Raw genomic sequence first — 18,572 nt, 5'->3', positions numbered from 1 at the left:
CCACACCTCATGGGAATGAGAAAATACCCCCTTGATATGCTGGTGGCACACATGCACTGAGCCTAGAGCAAAAAGTGAGCAGAAGTGCCTGTTGCATCCTCCAGGCATTCTTAATAATCCATCCCCTGGTGCTGTTTCCCCTCGCGTTCATTGAGGCCCTTTGAGATGTCTGTTGGTTCCGGTATTAATCCCGCTGGTGGTCCTCTTTTTCAGAAATGCCTTTTTCTGCAAGGGTAAACCTCTACATTATCTTTCTCTTCACCTGGATGCACATGTCTACAAACCAGTAAAGACCATGAAAGGAAGAAAATGTTCACAATGCCACGCACTTGTACTCAATGACTGAGTGGTGAGCCCTTTGGTTTAATTTCTAAATATTTCACCTCACACTATCGTTCAACCCTTCGTAGAGTTTGGAGCTGTAGGCACCGTAGGTAAGGTGTAAGAGCGGTGTTGGGATCTGTATGATTTTTTTAAATTTTGTAAAGAGAACTTTATTCAGATATATATAATACAAATAAAATAATAGAAACAGTCATAATAAAAACTGAATAACCATACGTTAACACAATGAGCTCTGTGTGAGTAACATAACTAAATATGAAATCTACTTGTCAAAAAGCAATAAGAGAGAAGGAAAAAAAAGAGGAGAGAAAAATAGAAATAGAACGTTCCTTATAACATAGATATACGTTGCCAATGTAAGGTGGAACACATACATAAACTGATCTTTGCAATTGATAGTAGATCAAGGAAGGAAAACTAAGGAGGTTTTGAAAGTTCTTCAGTAATGGGTTGACGTAACTTAGTTTTAAAAGCATACACATTTAGAAGAGCAATTACAGGCGACCAAAGAGCATCTCTCTTGATAGCCAAGGATATTGAAATAACAAAGTTCCTGTCTAATCTATGATTATAGCTAATTCCGTACCACCATTCTTGAAATAAGATTTTAAGAGCATTTTTCCAATTTTTGATTATTTGTTGAAATGCTACAGCAATTAAGTCCACAATTTGTACATTAAGATCACAATTCTTCCACACTAAAAAAAAGGATCCTTAAAAATACATTTATGAAGGAAAACTGAACATATGTATAGAAAATTTGGTTGATTTGTGTCCAGAATTGGTATCCAACATATTGATGATATGTTAGGATTGACTTTGCATAAAGTATGTGGTGCAAACATAAGTCTGTTACATATGAAGAATAATGTTTGAGTAGTATTAGCAGAACGTGAAGTTTTGCAAAATTTTATCCAAATCTTATTCCATAAAGAAATAGAGAAATATGTTTGCAAATCAGTTTCCCATTGTAACTCCAAGGACGTTTTCTGTCTGGGCTGAGCTGAGGAGGTAAGATGTGTATATATCTTGGAGGCAGAGGGGAAAGTTGGTAGTAATTGTTGTAGAGGACAGGTTATAGGTGTTGGGGAGGATCTGTATGGTTTCGAGTTGTTCTCCAGTTAGGTAGTATGGTGTCATGCCCCCTGCTGGTAGTGAACAGCAGTGTTTCATGTGAAGCGATGAGCATTTTTAGTTTGTTGGTTTCTTGATCTGGCTTTCTGTTGGGGTCCTGCATGGGCTGTGATGCTTCAATTTTTGCAAAAAGATTGTGGGTTTTAAATGATGTGGAACTCTAACTTGTACACACAATATAATGAATTTCATCTAGATTCTGGAGAACACCACAGTATAGTTTCGGGAACAATATTTTTTCCCATTCCCACCTTTTCTTCCATTTTTCATAGCTGATCTACTGAGAGCCTTCTTCTCGTTGCTGCGGGGGGCTCACAAAATATGATTTTGTTTTTGGTGACAAAGACAAAATGTAAATATATACACAATTGAAGCCAGTGTTCATTGGTATGCACTCACACGGTGGGCTCTTGGTAACTATCACCATTGATTTTATGAATATTATTTTTTGTAAACCAAGAAATGTTTAATTTTTTATTTTGACCACTACTTACGTTGCCTTTCCAGTGCTTTGTTTTCTATGTGGTGCATGAAATGGGTGATCTAATGGCCCTCTAGCCCTTAAGAAACTGTGTTCATTTTTTACAGGCATTGAAACATGTTGGCCACAGAACATGTGATTTTATTTTTATTCATACACAGGGGTTTAGATTATTAAATCTTTTTTCAAAAGTTTCCTTTACACATTTAAGTTGATGGATTGAGTGTACTGCAGCACCCTTTTGTTTCGGGGGTCTGACTCAATAGGTTGCAAGATGACATAGAAGGGTTCTGTTTGTTCCCCTTCCCCTGTCTTTGGAATAGTTTATGCCAGGGGTTGCTTCTTCCTTGTTGTTTTCCCTGCAGTAAGGAGATCTGCCTCTGATTTCAGTAGCCGGCTGGGACGACAACCCAATCGACTCATGGTGGTAGTTTATGTGAGGTGCCATCTATTTGTATGTAACAATGACTTAGCACCTAGCGAACCAGATTCTTTAACTCGTTCTCTCCCTCATATAAAGTTTTTGGAGGGGGTTAAATATTTGAATAATCCATGACATACTTTATATAGTTAATTTTTGATTGCGCTTATCTATGCTTCCAAATAACTTGTATACTTGCTGGCATCCCGACCTCAGCAGAACCTCAGTCTACAGTGGCATGCTGAGTTGTTTCCCATATTTCTTGCTAAAGTTCAGATAGCCATGCAGACCTCACAAATTGCACACAGCACCATACAAAGAACTTTCATTACACAATGCACTATATATACTGTTACCCGATCGAAAGGTAAACATACCATTCTGTAATCTCTCCAACAATAAATGTTTCTTCTGGTTTGTCCAATAAAGTTATAGAAAAGAACTTCAAAATGTAGACTCAAGGGGCTGTGTGTGAAAACAGTACGGTATTGCGAGTCCTTTTTACGGCATAGATGTGATTTTATTGTAACCATCATAATCTACAATCGTTTGAATTTACTTGTTATATTTCTTTACATTGCACAATAAATGTATCGGGCAAAATAATTTTATTGCAAGTACTATATGTGCATTTTTTTTGCTTTATCATTCCCATCTGTATACCATAACATTTAATTTACTGTACCTCTAATTGAAGAATGTTGCCACATTGGCATATTGTTTATTAACCTCCAGTAGATGGAGTGCTGACATTCCCATGCTACACACTCTTATGGCAACAGTCTTCCCATTTGGGTGATTGGGTTTTCCTCAAGATGTAGCATCCCGTATTTACTTGACTAATGCTAGGTTCTATTGCTTCCTGTATTAGACTGGTTTGGGATTACACACAAGTGTGGTTAAACAAACCATTGTCACCAAATTGTTATTAGTTCCTCCCTAAATCAGACCATGGTCATATGCATACTTTTCTGTGCTTATGACCCAGGAGCATAAGGCCCCCAGAGTACCCTGGATCTTTCCAGAAGGAGAAGAGCTCTTCATACACAGAGAATCTCGAGGGTCTAATATGCCCAGGATAGGCATGTGTATCATTGACGTACCTTGTAAAGCAGGATGGCAGATTTTGTCCTGCCCGATGAGGAGCAGGATTGAAGGTCTTTGGGTTCCCAATGCCCCCAAGGCTAACAGACCTTGCTGTCTCTTCTGTAGCAGGTTCCATCTGAAAGTCCGACTACAGCTGTTCTTCCTGTGTTTAGTCACAGTTCCTATAGGGCGATCCCACATTTCTGATTTTCGGAATCTTGAATAGCTGTGTTCCCCACCAGCAACTACTTCTAAGATGACTCATTCAACTGCTGTGGGCAGCAGTCCAACATCTAAAATGGCTTCTTAGTGACAATCCAGATCACAGCATATTCAGCCCTTTCTCTCCCAGCTGCCAAATTGTGTGCAACAAAACAACTTATAAGTGTCAGACCGGTTATGGGCTGCACCTACATACAGACCTTCCATAGACATCAGCTGTAATTTTCTAGATGAAGAATGTGATTCCAACCAACATGGTAACCTCTACTTCACTGACAGAAACTCGGGCGGAAGCTCATCTATCTTCAAGGCGTCCTGCCGACTCTGCGACAAGATTCTCACTCCTGCTGCAAATGTTGTACTCTCTGAAATTGGGTCCTATGTCCAAAATATACAGCGAATATCCTGCTAAGCGTTTTCATGCTTCTCCAGCAGTGCAAAAACACCAAGCATTCCTTTCTATAATGGTGCAGCTAACGATATCCATGGCGAACAACTCTACATCCTTATTATAAGCATTATTTACTGGATGAAATCCTGAGTGAGAATGATTTTATTGAATGGATTTCCTGCCTCTTTGCTCAAATTTGTTAAGTTCTGTTGTGCCATTTAGGATTTCTTATCACTGCTTACCGGTGAATGGGTCTTGTAGTGAGATATATGCCTGAAAGTGTAAATTGAAGTTCTAGGTCTCGATTTATTTGATGACATCCCAAAGAACGTAAGTGTATTGAAACAATTAAAACCAGTTCTTTTAAAGTGAATCTACTATGGCAACTAGTATGCATCTAATATTGCTACTATCAAAAAGGGAAATCTAGAAACATTTTTCACCCAATTTCGGGGTTGAATAGTCAAAGTATACTTATGTGAACTCTTGAATTGACAATATTCATATATGAAACTTGATTTCCTCTTTTTAAATGATAGATTTAATATTTCACATGTAGAAATGTGGAGTTTCGTCTTTTTCTTTGTGTCTCTTATTTGAGTTGAAACCCTTGTTACTATAACTTATTTTATTAAAATACTTTAAATTAGGTCCTGAGTATTTTGGATGTCTGCGGAGGGAAAACTCCATCATAAAACGTGACGGATATTCCGTATGCTGTATTATGATCCCCATAGTATAGAACGGGATCGTAATGCGGTGGACGGGATATCCGTCATAATTGTGATAGATGACTCCCCTCTGCCGACTTATAAACGAGGCCCTTAGTTTGGCCAGATCGAGTCTGAGTTCTTGGTCACATGATAATTTGCCTACCTTTTATCTTTTAGCACCCCTTCAGAGATTTTATTCAATACCTTCTTTCTTTAGGCTGGTGTTGTACCTGGCTTTTTGACAGGGTCATCCCCAAACTTTTTGCCTCCTTCCTCCTATTTTTTCTGACCTGTTGTTGTTGGCTTTTGACCTCTGGGCACTTTACCACTGCTAACCAGTGCTAAAGTGCATATGCTCTCTGTGTAAATTGTACTATTGATTGGTTTATCCATGATTGGATATTTAATTTACTTATAAGTCCCTAGTAGAGTGCACTATATGTGCCTAGGGCCTGTAGATTAAATGCTACTAGTGGGCCTGCAGCACTGGTTGTGCCACCCACTTCAGTAGCTCCTTAACCTTGTCTCAGGCTTGCCATTGCAAGGCCTGTGTGTGCAGTTTCACTGCCACTTCGACTTGGCATTTAAAAGTACTTGCCAAGCCTAGAGCTCCCCTTTTTCTACATATAAGTCACCCCTAATGTGTGCCCTAGGTAACCCCTAGAGCAGGGTGCTGTGTGGGTAAAAGGCAGGACATGTACCGGTGTAGTTATATGTCCTGGTAGTGTAAAACTCCTAAATTCGTTTTTGCACTACTGTGAGGCATGCTCCCTTCATAGGCTAACATTGGGGCTGCCCTCATACACTGTTGAAGTGGCAGCTGCTGATCTGAAAGGAGCAGGAAGGTCATATTTAGTATGGCCAGAATGGTAATATAAAATCCTGCTGACTGGTGAAGTCGGATTTAATATTACTATTCTAGAAATGCCACTTTTAGAAAGTGAGCATTTCTTTGCACTTAAATCTTTCTGTGCCCTTCAATCCACGTCTGGCTAGGTTTAGTTGACAGCTCCTTGTGCATTCACTCAGACACACCCCAAACACAGGGTACTCAGCCTCACTTGCATACATCTGCATTTTGAATGGATCTTCCTGGGCTGGGAGGGTGGAGGGCCTGCCCTCACACAAAGGACTGCCACACCCCCTACTGGGACTCTGGCAGACAGGATTGAACTGAAAGGGGGCTTGGTGCATTTCTTAGACACTCTTTGAAGTCACCCCCACTTCAAAGGCACAACTTAATATAAAACAGGGCCTCTGCCCTACCTCATCAGACACTTGCTGGAGAAGAAACCTGAACCAGAAACTACATCCTGCCAATAAGAACTGCCTGGCTGCTCAAAGGACTCACCTGTCTGCTTTCTACAAAGGACTGCTGCCTTGCTGTTGGCCTGCTGCCTTGCTGAACTCTTGCCTGGCTGTGAAAGGGCTCTCCAAGGGCTTGGATAGAGCTTGCCTCCTGTTCCCTGAAGTCTCAGGACCAAAAAGACTTCTCTTTTTCACTTGGACGCTCCGTGCGCCCAAATTTTCGACGCACAGCTTGTTCTGCGGCGAGAAAAACGCCGCACACCGACGCTGATCGACGCGACGCCTTCGGGACGACCGAAACTTTGACGCACGGCCTCGCAAGGACAATGCCGCCCGACTTCCAAGGAGAAATCGACGCGACGCCTGCCGTGAGAGTGAAATTTCGACGCACAGCCCCGCGGAACGACGCGCAGCCGGAAAACAAGCAGGAGAATCCATGCACAGACCCGGGACATCTGGTAATCCCCGCGATCCACAGAAAGAGACTGTCCACGCGCCGGAAAACAACGCACGACTTCCCCTCGTGAAAAATAACGACGCAAGTCCGTGTGTGCTGGGGAGAAATCGACGCACACACCATTTTTCCATGTATCTCTTCTTCTGCGGCCCTTTGCGGAGATTTTACACCAGAAACCAGGTACTTTGTGCTTGAAAGAGACTTTGTTTGCTTTTTAAAGACTTAAGACACTTTATATCACTTTTCAGTGATATCTTTACAAATTCATATTGCATCTTTAATCGTTTTGACCTGCAAATACCCAGATAAATATTATATATTTTTCTAAACACTGTGTGGTGTATTTTTGTGGTGCTATATTATGGTATTGTATGATTTATTGCACAAATGCTTTACACATTGCCTTCTAAGTTGAGCCTGACTGCTCGTGCCAAGCTACCAGAGGGTGGGCACAGGCTGATTTTGGATTGTGTGTGACTTACCCTGACTAGAGTGAGGGTTCTTGCTTGGACAGAGGGCAACCTGACTGGCAACCAAAAACCCCATTTCTAATATTGGTGATCAGCGGTGAGGATAGGACTTGTGTTTGTGCAGTGACATACAGTAGCTAAGTATTTCACTACCTACCCACAGTTGAAGGTCAACTTGATTTTTCATCTTTTTGCTTTTTGTTCTCTGATGTCCTCCTGGATATACTATTGATATTTTGGACTTTGGATTTTGGTTTTTGCCGGTAAGACCTTATCAGCAATGAGATTGCTTACCTACTCACTCTTTGTGCCTACTGACCACCTCACTAAGGCTGACCTAAGGAGGCTTTGCAGAAAATGGGGCCTTCCTGTATCAAGGAGATCTACTAAGATAGAAATGCTACATGCCTACATAGTCTGGGGGAAGAAAGATGGGCAGAGAGAGAGGCAAAAAAAAAAACAAATGACTAAGTACCCCTCAGATGAGGAGGGGGACTGCTCAAATGAGGAGGAAGACTACTCAGATGAGGAAAGAGAACCAGTGAGAGATGAATGGCTCCTAGCTCAAGAGCGGTGGATGGAAGAGCTAGATGAGCAGCTTGAAAGGGCTGAAGCAGCAAGACTCTTAGCCCTAGAAGAAGAAAGGACTGCAGCTCAAGAGCTGAGCTGTGAAGAGCTGAAACTGGAGGCCGGAAGGGCTGAGTCCAGTTCAGATGGTGGCAGCAAAAATCTTGCATCCAGTACTGCTGAAGAAGGGCACAAGCCCAGAGATGTGGTGCCCAACTTGAAGAAGGGAGTTGACACACCCCAGGTGGTTCAAGGGTATGAGGTAGTTCCCGTTATGCACAGGGTCCCTGAGAAGGATTGGGGAACTGGCACAGGGAGTCATATTCCTACTTGGGGGGGGGAGGGGCACTTTACTGACTCTAGCAGAGAGTGACAGAGAAAAGGGTTCCCCCCTGGTGGACGTCCTCGATAGAGCGTGTAGAGACATACCAGAAGAGTATGGGTTGAGTGTCAGGGACAGGCAGATACTGTCTCACCAGTCTCAGGAGGGTGATGTAGAGTGCTTTTCCAAGGCTGAGTTACTGGGTGGTTGGGTGAAGGGTACTGTGGTTAATACATGTGAAGGGCAGAGTGATGTAATTGCTGGAGAGCATATGTCTGGTCCTTATTTTCCAGAGCTACGCCAACACCAGGTGGAGTGTGAGTTCTCTGACCCCAGGGAACTTATAATGGAGGCAGACTTCTGGGTGAGTACCAGAGAGTCTGAAGAGGCATTTGGGGGTGCTCCTGAAGGGAGTGGTCTAGGTGGTTCCCAACCAAGTGAGGTGGGAGAGGATTGTAGTGTCCCAGGTAGGTCCCAGGTCCTAGAGGGTTCCATGAGGGAACACCAGGAGGGAAGCCTAGCCTGTACCGTAGGGCCACCTTTTGAGGGAAGCCCTGCAGTGTCAGAAGAACTTGGGGGGTGACTGTAGCCAGCATCCCAACAGTTCTGGTGTCTGGCAGTACCACTCCTAGTGAGGGGGTGCAGAAGTCCAGACATAGGGTTGAGAGGGGGTTGCAGACCCCAGTGGAGGATCTGGAGAGTCCGGGGTCAGCTCTGAGAGCAGAGCCCCCCAGGAATGACCCAGGTGAAACCGTTTCTGGTTTGGGGGAGACCCATACTCTGCCGGATGGGCAGAGGTCAGGAGACCTGCGCCAACCAGACTCTTGTGTGGCCCTTGGGGACGGTGTGTCCCTTGTGGGGGGTGAGAGTGCCCCCCAGGAAGTCCTGGCATGCCAGGCAAAGATTCAACCTCAGGGTGGTGACTCTGGGTTGGCTAACCAGGTTTAGAGGTTAAACTCTGACCTGGTGGGGGGTAGGTGTGCCCCCCAGAAAGTCCTGGTATGCCAGTCAGTGGTTCAACCTCAGGGTGGTGACTCTGGGTTGGATACCCAGGACCAGAGGTTAAACTCTGACCTGGTGGGAGGTAGGTGTGCCTCCCCGGAAGTCCTGCTGTGCCAGGCAATTGTCCAATCTCAGGGTGTTGACTCTGGGTTGGATGGCCAGGTTCAGAGGTTAAACTCTGACCTGGTGGGGGGTAGGTGTGCCCCCCAGAAAGCCCTGGTGTGCCAGGCAATTGCCCAACCTCAGGGTGGTGACCCTGGGTTGGAGAACCCGGTTCAGAGGTTAAACTCTGACCCGGTGGGGGGTAGGTGTGCCCCCCAGGAAGTCCTGGTTTGCCAGGCAGTGATCCAGTCTGAGGGTACAGACCCTGGGCTGGAAGGCCAGGTTCAGGGTGTCCCCCCGGACCTGGAGGGAGGGGCTACTGATAACAGTACCCCTACAATGTTGTCTTCTGAGGAGGCCACTCCTAGTTGGAGGGTGCTGGACCCCAGAAGGGAGGGCAGGGGAAGGGAAGCCTCACCCCGGGCCCTAGTCCAACCTGAAGGTACAGACCCCAGGTTGGAGGGCCAGTTGCAGGTTAACAGCCCTGCACTGGTGGAGGAATGGTACAGGGCGACTTCTATAAGCACCCTGACCATGTTGGACTCTGGGGGTACCGCTCCAGGAGGGAGGGTACAGAGCCCCAGAGGGGAGGACCAGGTTCAGGCTGTCATCCCTGACCTGGTGGAAGGGAGAGTGGTTAAAGTGTGCCCAGCACCTGGGGCTACCGCCCCCCCACTCTCCACAGCCACAGTGGTGGGAGAGCTTTGAGAGGCCTGGGGCCTGGCTCTCATCCCTGGCAGCTGTCAGTAACCACTGTGGCTTGCTGTCCGGGTGGACAGAGTTATCCCTGGGGAGGGGACAAGTGTCACACCCCGGGGGTAGAGTGGGCAACACCACTGTGTTGGTCCTGGTGGTACTATCCTGCTCCTGGGATACATCTGTGAGCAAAGTAAGGTTAGGTGCTGCACAGATGGGATCCGCAGGTAAGGAGAAAGGTTCCCCATGGGTTGGCTTAGTGGGCCCTGAGAGTATGGACAGAGGGATCCAATTGGAGTCAGGAAGGCGAAGAACTGGAGCATGCCCCTGCTGTTGTGGGCCTGGGTCCTTGTTCTGTCGCCTCAAACAGGGAAGTACATCAGGATAGTGATTGTTCTCCCCTGGCTTTAGGCTGGTAGGGGGTCATGTTGTACCTGGCTTTTTGACAGGGTCATCCCCAAACTTTTGCCTCCTTCCTCCTATTTTTTCTGACCTGTTGTTGTTGGCTTTTGACCTCTGGGCACTTTACCACTGCTAACCAGTGCTAAAGTACATATGCTCTCTGTGTAAATTGTACTATTGATTGGTTTATCCACGATTGGCTATTTAATTTACTTATAAGTCCCTAGTAGAGTGCACTATATGTGCCTAGGGCCCGTAGATTAAATGCTACTAGTGGGCCTGCAGCACTGGTTGTGCCACCCACTTCAGTAGCTCCTTAACCTTGTCTCAGGCCTGCCATTGCAAGGCCTGTGTGTGCAGTTTCACTGTCACTTCGACTTGGCATTTAAAAGTATTTGCCAAGCCTAGAACTCCCCTTTTTTCTACATATAAGTCACCCCTAATGTGTGCCCTAGGTAACCCCTAGAGCAGGGTGCTGTGTGGGTAAAAGGCAGGACATGTACTGGTGTAGTTAAATGTCCTGGTAGTGTAAAACTCCTAAATTAGTTTTTGCACTACTGTGAGGCCTGCTCCCTTCATAGGCTAACATTGGGGCTGCCCTCATACACTGTTGAAGTGGCAGCTGCTGATCTGAAAGAAGCAGGAAGGTCATATTTAGTATGGCCAGAATGGTAATATAAAATCCTGCTGACTGGTGAAGTCGGATTTAATATTACTATTCTAGAAATGCCACTTTTAGAAAGTGAGCATTTCTTTGCACTTAAATCTTTCTGTGCCCTTCAATCCACGTCTGGCTAGGTTTAGTTGACAGCTCCTTGTGCATTCACTCAGACACACCCCAAACACAGGGTACTCAGCCTCACTCGCATACATCTGCATTTTGAATGGGTCTTCCTGGGCTGGGAGGGTGGAGGGCCTGCCCTCACACAAAGGACTGCCACACCCCCTACTGGGACTCTGGCAGACAGGATTGAACTGAAAGAGGGCTTGGTGCATTTCTTAGACACTCTTTGAAGTCACCCCCACTTCAAAGGCACAACTTAGTATAAAACAGGGCCTCTGCCCTACCTCATCAGACACTTGCTGGAGAAGAAACCTGAACCAGAAACTACATCCTGCCAAGAAGAACTACCTGGCTGCTCAAAGGACTCACCTGTCTGCTTTCTACAAAGGACTGCTGCCTTGCTGTTGGCCTGCTGCCTTGCTGAACTCTTGTCTGGCTGTGAAAGTGCTCTCCAAGGGCTTGGATAGAGCTTGCCTCCTGTTCCCTGAAGTCTCAGGACCAAAAAGACTTCTCTTTTTCACTTGGACGCTCCGTGCGCCAAACTTTTCGACGCACAGCTTGTTCTATGGCGAGAAAAACACCGCACACCGACGCTGATTGACGCGACACCTTCGGGACAACCGAAACTTTGACGCACGGCCTCGCAAGGACAACGCCGCCCGACTTCCAAGGAGAAATCGACGCGACGCCTGACGTGAGAGTGAAATTTCGACGCACAGCCCTGCGGAACGACGCGCAGCCGGAAAACAAGCAGGAGAATCCACGCACAGACTCGGGACATCTGGTAATCCCTGCGATCCACAGAAAGAGACTGACCGCGCGCCGGAAAATGACGCACGACTTCCCCGCGTGAAAAATAACGACGCAAGTCCGTGTGTGCTGTGGAGAAATCGACGCACACACCATTTTTCCACGTATCTCTTCTTCTGCGGCCCTTTGCGGAGATTTTCCACCAGAAACCAGGTACTTTGTGCTTGAAAGAGACTTTGTTTGCTTTTTAAAGACTTAAGACACTTTATATCACTTTTCAGTGATATCTTTACAAATTCATATTGCATCTTTAATCGTTTTGACCTGCAAATACCCAGATAAATATTATATATTTTTCTAAACACTGTGTGGTGTATTTTTGTGGTGCTATATTATGGTATTGTATGATTTATTGCACAAATGCTTTACACATTGCCTTCTAAGTTAAGCCTGACTGCTCGTGCCAAGCTACCAGAGGGTGGGCACAGGCTGATTTTGGATTGTGTATGACTTACCCTGACTAGAGTGAGGGTTCTTGCTTGGACAGAGGGCAACCTGACTGCCAACCAAAAACCCCTTTTCTAACAGCTGGAAATACAATGGAGTAAGCAGCAAAGTAAGGAGAACGTATGTTCGATAGCAGCATATATTTAATCTGGTTCATATCATTCTGTATAATGAAGCCTCACCCATTACCCCAGGCTAGGTGGTGGCCCACAGAGATACTGATTGTTGAATGTCCATATGTGGAACTGGGGAGTGGTGAGCAAGGGCCATAATTGTGCGAGTCCAGTGTGGCATAGTTCGTCCTCTCCTAATCTGGAAAGACACAGTTTGTGGTCATACCACAAGGTGGTGTAGGTTTCCAGAACTTTACAGACAAGACCATGAACAGGGTACAAATGTTTTTTGGCTCACCCATGTTAAAAATAGTGTTTTAAAGGCATGTTGGGCTTAAAATTTGGTGGTGGGTATAACAATGCTATGTGAGGCAAAAATAAGGCAGGAGGGGAAAAGAAGCTGGAGGTCCCTTTTTGTTACTTTTACAGAATGAAATACTACTTCCAACAAGTCTACAGTAGAGAGTTCCTTAAAGGAAAAATAAATAAATCCAGACTTATTTACTTAATTCTGCTCCATCACTATGTTCCACTATAAAGATTTCAGAATGTTCCCTTGTATGACACTAGTGTTTTCGAGCAGTTTGTTCTGTTGTGACACTATTATTTTAAAGTCCATGTTAAAGTCTTTAAATTGTCACATTGAAAGTCCTTGAAGTCCCAACTGTTGATAGATGTATTATTAAAGGTTCACGTCGTCATAACTGAGTTAGTTAAGAGTTGTATAAAATGACGTGGCTCTCTCTTTTTTTATTGCTTAAGAGAGCTATATTAGTTTCAGTGTGTTCAATATTGGTTGACCGGGTACTGATCATCGCCATATTTTGAATATATAACTACTGGCTCTATAAAGGTTGAAGATTTAAGTCCACAGTATGTCCATTTATCCCACGTAAATATCAGTAAAATCTGGCATGGATCCTGTTGTGTATTTGGTTTAAATGTTTATTTAAAAGATCACTGTAGTTTTAATAGTTGACCGACGAATTTGGCTTCTCCTCACTTTTATTTTTTAATTCAACCAGTGAAATGGACAAACAAACGGAGGAAGTTTCTGGTGAGCAGAGTAGGGGTGATCCTTAAAGTTTTGGAACTTCTTGTTATACACTGTCACTCTATTGGTAATGTAAAGTGAAAAATAGTGGACATGTTTGGGCTCTCTGTAGTGAGTGATTGGTACAAGCAATGTGCTTCAAGACAGAGTGTCACTTGGACGTGCTCCGACTGCTGTTAAGAATTGCACAAGGGAGGTGGATCGAAGAGACATGCACAGAGAGATAGAAAAGACTGAGATATTTTGTACTTAATTTAATCATCTCTGGTAACCACAGACACGTATCTAAACTGCATGCATTGTAATTATATTTGTTGTATTGATATGTATAGAACAATTCGTATGTCTGCGATTTTGCTCTTGCAATAAAATATCAGTTATAGCACTTCTGGGTTAAACGAGAAGTTTAACACTATTTGTTAGTTAAACATAAACATTGGGTGAACCTAGGCACCTTCAGTCAGAGGAAGATTTTGCAAAGTTAAAATAAATGTCTACTTGTTTGCAAGACGTCAAGGTACCTGCCACCAGAGCTGAAAACCGTGTGAAAGAAGGTGAGAGCCCTGTGCTGCTTGGTTGACCGGATCAAGCCAAGATCCATCTATGTGTTTTGAATTCCCAGAACTAAAGTTTGTGATTAGGAGACTGAATGGAGGAATTATTTTACGATGGAAGCTATAGAATTTGTTTTCACTGAAATGGATGTGAACATGTGAATCAAACAACTTCCCATCATAGGAGGTGCTGAGAGGAAACAACCGATGTGAATCAGTTAAAGTCGAAAGACAAAGGCAAGGTGCACATCAACAACCGCATCTTTACAATCAGTCATTTGACTTCGTTTTTAATAGAATTGCAGTAGAAGAATGGTTTGTAACTCTAGGCATTAAGGTAGCCAATAAAATTGTAGATTTGAGTTTGCAAATGACATTACTTTCTTTCCAGCAGTGACAAACAAGACTGCTAGTTTGCCCAAGTGGCCCATTGCCATGTTTCAGTGGTTCACATGTTTTTGTCAGTAGGACCTTTAGTGTTGTTTCATTTCTCAAACCTTAAGAATGAGCATAAGTGCCCCAGCGAACAAAGAGCTGATAGCGAAAAGTAGAAAGTTCAGCATATGACATAAGAAAACTTAAATGCTGTCAACTGCATCTGTGTCAATAATTTATTTGGTACAGGATTGTGCACCTGATTTGTGGAGGTGAAACTTGCAATCTTAGGCATGTGTGGAAAAAATTTACATTAAGTATACATGACAGTGAATATTGTAAAATAGGGCTTTAATGTAGTGTGTTTTACTCAATTCTGTTCTTAAAATAGAACCTTTATCCAATTCTTCCCATTAAGGGTAGCTTTTAAAGTGGCATTCTATGGCATTTTTCAATCTGTTTGGCGTGACTCTGCAAAAGGAAAGCTTTAAGCAGTAGGAAAAACTACAATGCATACATTTCCTATTGAATTAGGAGCATTGTTGGTGGCTTCGAGGGGGTGCGGTGAGCAGGATGGGAGAAGAGACGCATTTACCCAATATCTGGTAGACAGGGTTTGGAACAGGGCTGACCTGTCCAAAATCCCAGAAGCATCATTGCCAGCTATGCCAATGAAACACAGCCAGGAGCTCATGCAGAAAGCTGTGGTACCTGGGGGAGCCAAGTATAGAGAAGATAAACGTGATCGAGTTGTAGCGGTCAGTGACAATGATTTGAGCTATCAAGTTTAGGCAACTTGTAGGTCTTGAGTGCAGCGACTCTGGAACAGGTGGCAGGCAGAACTTCAATGTTGGATCTCACACCCTGTCTAACGGTGCTGTTGGACTGGTATTGCCCTTTTTACAAACCACCATGAAGAACTGGCACTTTACTGTGTGTAAGTCAGCGTATATCTACAGATCTGAACTCTGAAATGTGTTGTTTTTTGGTTACTCTCTGAGCTTTCAGAGGATCCCTCCTCATGACCATGCCAGTAAGGCAGATTCAGAAATGCGAACAATTCACGTATGTAACTCTAGTGTTAGGATATCCATTCTTCCAACTCTTGTGAATGAAAAACATGTTCATTGCTGCATCCCACACTTGCGCCACCATCACTACATGCGCTTCTTTGAATCAGTGTCGTGTTTCCGATTCATCCATCCGTCCAGTTCTCTAACATCTGTCTATCCTTCATTTCCCTCCTTCCCTGGCTTCCTCTTCTCCCTTCCCACTTCCTATATCTTTTTATTACACCCTTCTCGTTCTCTCTTAAACAGCTTTATCAAAGCAGATCTTCTTGACAGGTTGCCTGCAGTTGGAACGCCCAACTGCCAGGTATTTGGAATGCACAGGACAGTGGGCGACCCACCCCGCCCCACCTCGCTCTGGTTAGTTTGCGTTTAATGTCTTTTGCCGTGGTCTGGTTTTCAAGAGGGCTACTTGAACATCACTGAAATGTTCGAAATGTTAAATATACATATATATTTATTTGCTAAGTTACCCCGGGCAACGTGTGGAACATCCAGTCGTAACCCCTAGCCCACATTACATTATATATTTGACCTTCAGTTCACTTTTAAAATTGTAAGTATGTGCTCATAAATTCAAAAATAGCGAATGTTGCTGGTTAAAACGTTAGTGCTAGATTTATGTGCTGCCGAAAAGAAAAGCTCAATTAACAGCTTTGTAATTAATATAAGAAAATAAAATCGAACAATGTACATCGGTGTTGCTCAAAAGTTCTTGCATGGGCCTCCAAAGTCACTTAGACATTTCGTCTCGCTTCATTTAGTATATATTTTATTTAACTTTCAGAATTTACTGTAACAAAGCCATTCAGAAACAAATGTTCTGACCTTTCTTTTAAAATGCACTCCTTGGTCGGCTGCTTGTGATGTGTTTTTTACACTGCATATTTTTGGTACTAACTTGGAAAGCACCATGGGTATCCGTTACGTGTACATTTACCGTAGGATGTACTTTCAAGCTCCACTACAATGTTTTACTTACATTTCAGTGTTTAACATTTTACTTTATAATAATATTTTTTTTTGGTCATTTTGAGCGGCCCAACCATATTATTTTCTGTCAGCATTAAACATTTTGAAGACCACTGACTTGGTATTTTGACAACCTCCCCTCCATTCCGCAACCCCTCCCGTTGTCCATTTTACACTCCTCTACCCTGCGGTGCCCTCATCACGCAAAATTAAAATGTCCTGTATTGGTGGCTGTCTTCATGGTTAGCTCGTGCATGTTGTCATTTTGTGCCATCATAACGCCCTTCCGTGTCCTTTGCTCTCTGGCTCAGTGTCTCAATGTTATTTATTACCGGTAGAATTTCTTTTCAAAAGCAATATCATGTTTTTCGTTTGGGTAAAGCACAGCAGCATTGCCCTGAATAGCGACAGATTGACATTAAAATACTTTGATGGTGTGACCATTCCCCCCTTGCTTTGTCTTACCTTCATGCTGTCTGTGTGCTCTGTGGAGAGCTGGTGTTCCCTTGGAGCCTTGCATAACTGGTGAATGATATTAAGGAACTCCTCTGTACAATTCACTTCCTATAACAGATTTCAGGTTTCACTAGCCTTCATGGTCGTCCAAAGCTGCTGGAGGCGGCCCTCAGATATGTCTGAGGTAGGGATACCGCCAGTGTTCTTTACCTTAACCTCAGACTTCAGACCCTTCGAGATTATCATTCTCATGACCATCTTCGCCAACTGTATCGCCCTGGCCGTGTTCCTGCCCATGCCCGAAGATGACACCAACTCATCCAACTCCAGCCTGGTAAGCTACTCCTCCTGCCTCTGTGGTACCTCATGCAACGTGCTTAAATAATGCTTTGCTCCGACCTTTGGAAATAGCTCTGCAAATAGGGAAGTTTATATATGATATTAGATAAATGTCAGCACGTCAAGACTCCAGGGTAAAGAATGTGTGTCTGGCTGCGGCTGGTGGCTCCAGCACAGTTGCAGGGAATGCAATACGACATGGGCGTGTTGACTGACAAGCTGCATGCAGCACCACTACTAGAATGTGGGCAGGTTGGGGGTGTGCTGTCAGTCCAGGCTAGATTCCATAACTAAAATGCATTTCTACCTGTCCTAGGACAACAGGTGGCACTACATGACAGGATGCACTTAAGTTCTTAGGTTGAAGCATAGTTGGTTTGTCTGAGAAGTGTTGTATTACTGGTAATGGGACTCGAGGGAAGGTAGCAAGTGAGAGCTAAGTTCATATTGCACTGATGCATGCAGTTCCAATACTTGGTATGCAGGGGATGCTGTAAGTCAGATGAACAGGGGTACTTTTACTGGGGTTTAAGATGATGCCGCCGATCAAGGCGGATTTGCACTTAGAGATGCACTAGTTATCAGTACTTAGGAGTTGGGGTGCTGCTTGTAAAGACTGTGCTGCAATAGCCTAGTTGCATTGCTTACCACCTCTTTCAAAGACTCAAGGTCGAATGGAGAAACATAATGTAAGGTAAATATAACTTGCAGAAGGTGACTGGTACCTGAAAAAGTGACTTTGCACTGGGATATAGTACTAACACAGACAGATCAAGTGATTGTGTGAAAAGCCAGGTTTTCAAAGCCTTGCCAAAAGATGGGAGCTGCTGATGCATTGACAGACTGAGGAGCAGGCAGTTCTACCGAAAAGACACAACTACTCATTCTAGAGCAACTGAGCTAGGTAATCACAACAAAGTGAGCACAGGAGGACCTCCGATTTCAGGTCTGACAATAACAAAACTTATTTTGGAGATAGCAAGTGCCACAAGCATAGAGAGCGCAATAAGCCAGAGTGCCTGAAAAATGTTGTATTAGGAAATTGGCAGCCAGTTAAATGTGTTCAGTGCCATTGATGCCGACGACTAGCAAGCTCATCCTAGTGCGAGTCCTGCCACACTATTTTGAATTAATTGGTGGTTTTTCGGCAACCCTACAGGTGACCCTAGCAATATTGAATTACAGTAATCTAGGTGACTCAGAATCATCTCCTGCAACGCCAGTGGGTGAACTTGTGCAGGAAGTAAGGGACGGATTTTGATAAGAGTCGCATGAAGGAGAGACATATGGCAAATATATGATCGTCTTAGAGCTGCTCCCAAGGATATGGTCCAGAAACCTCGAGGAAGGAACTGGAAGAGAATCATGACCCAATAAAAACCAGCCCTGTGACTTTTCAGAGTCTGCTTTGGTTGCAGCTGTTGCTATGTTATTGGCTGAGATGGCTTCTATGTTGATAGCGATTGGTGCTATAGTCTA

General features: G+C 44.1%; 1 protein-coding gene across 1 annotated transcript in view; it reads left to right on the top strand.

The window, feature by feature from the left end:
- CACNA1S (calcium voltage-gated channel subunit alpha1 S) overlaps window positions 1-18,572 on the top strand; it is a 381,085-nt gene that overhangs the window by 50,816 nt on the left and 311,697 nt on the right. Inside the window, exon 2 of the mRNA XM_069238889.1 lies at window positions 16,983-17,088. Coding sequence (XP_069094990.1) covers window positions 16,983-17,088 — 106 coding nt within the window. The remainder of the gene's footprint in view (window positions 1-16,982; window positions 17,089-18,572) is intronic.

This window comes from Pleurodeles waltl, chromosome 6, assembly GCF_031143425.1.
Source record: "Pleurodeles waltl isolate 20211129_DDA chromosome 6, aPleWal1.hap1.20221129, whole genome shotgun sequence".
NCBI classification, from domain to species: Eukaryota; Metazoa; Chordata; class Amphibia; order Caudata; family Salamandridae; genus Pleurodeles; species Pleurodeles waltl.
The sequence above is the reverse complement of the archived record's forward strand: the minus strand, read 5'-3'. Positions and strand labels throughout refer to the sequence as shown.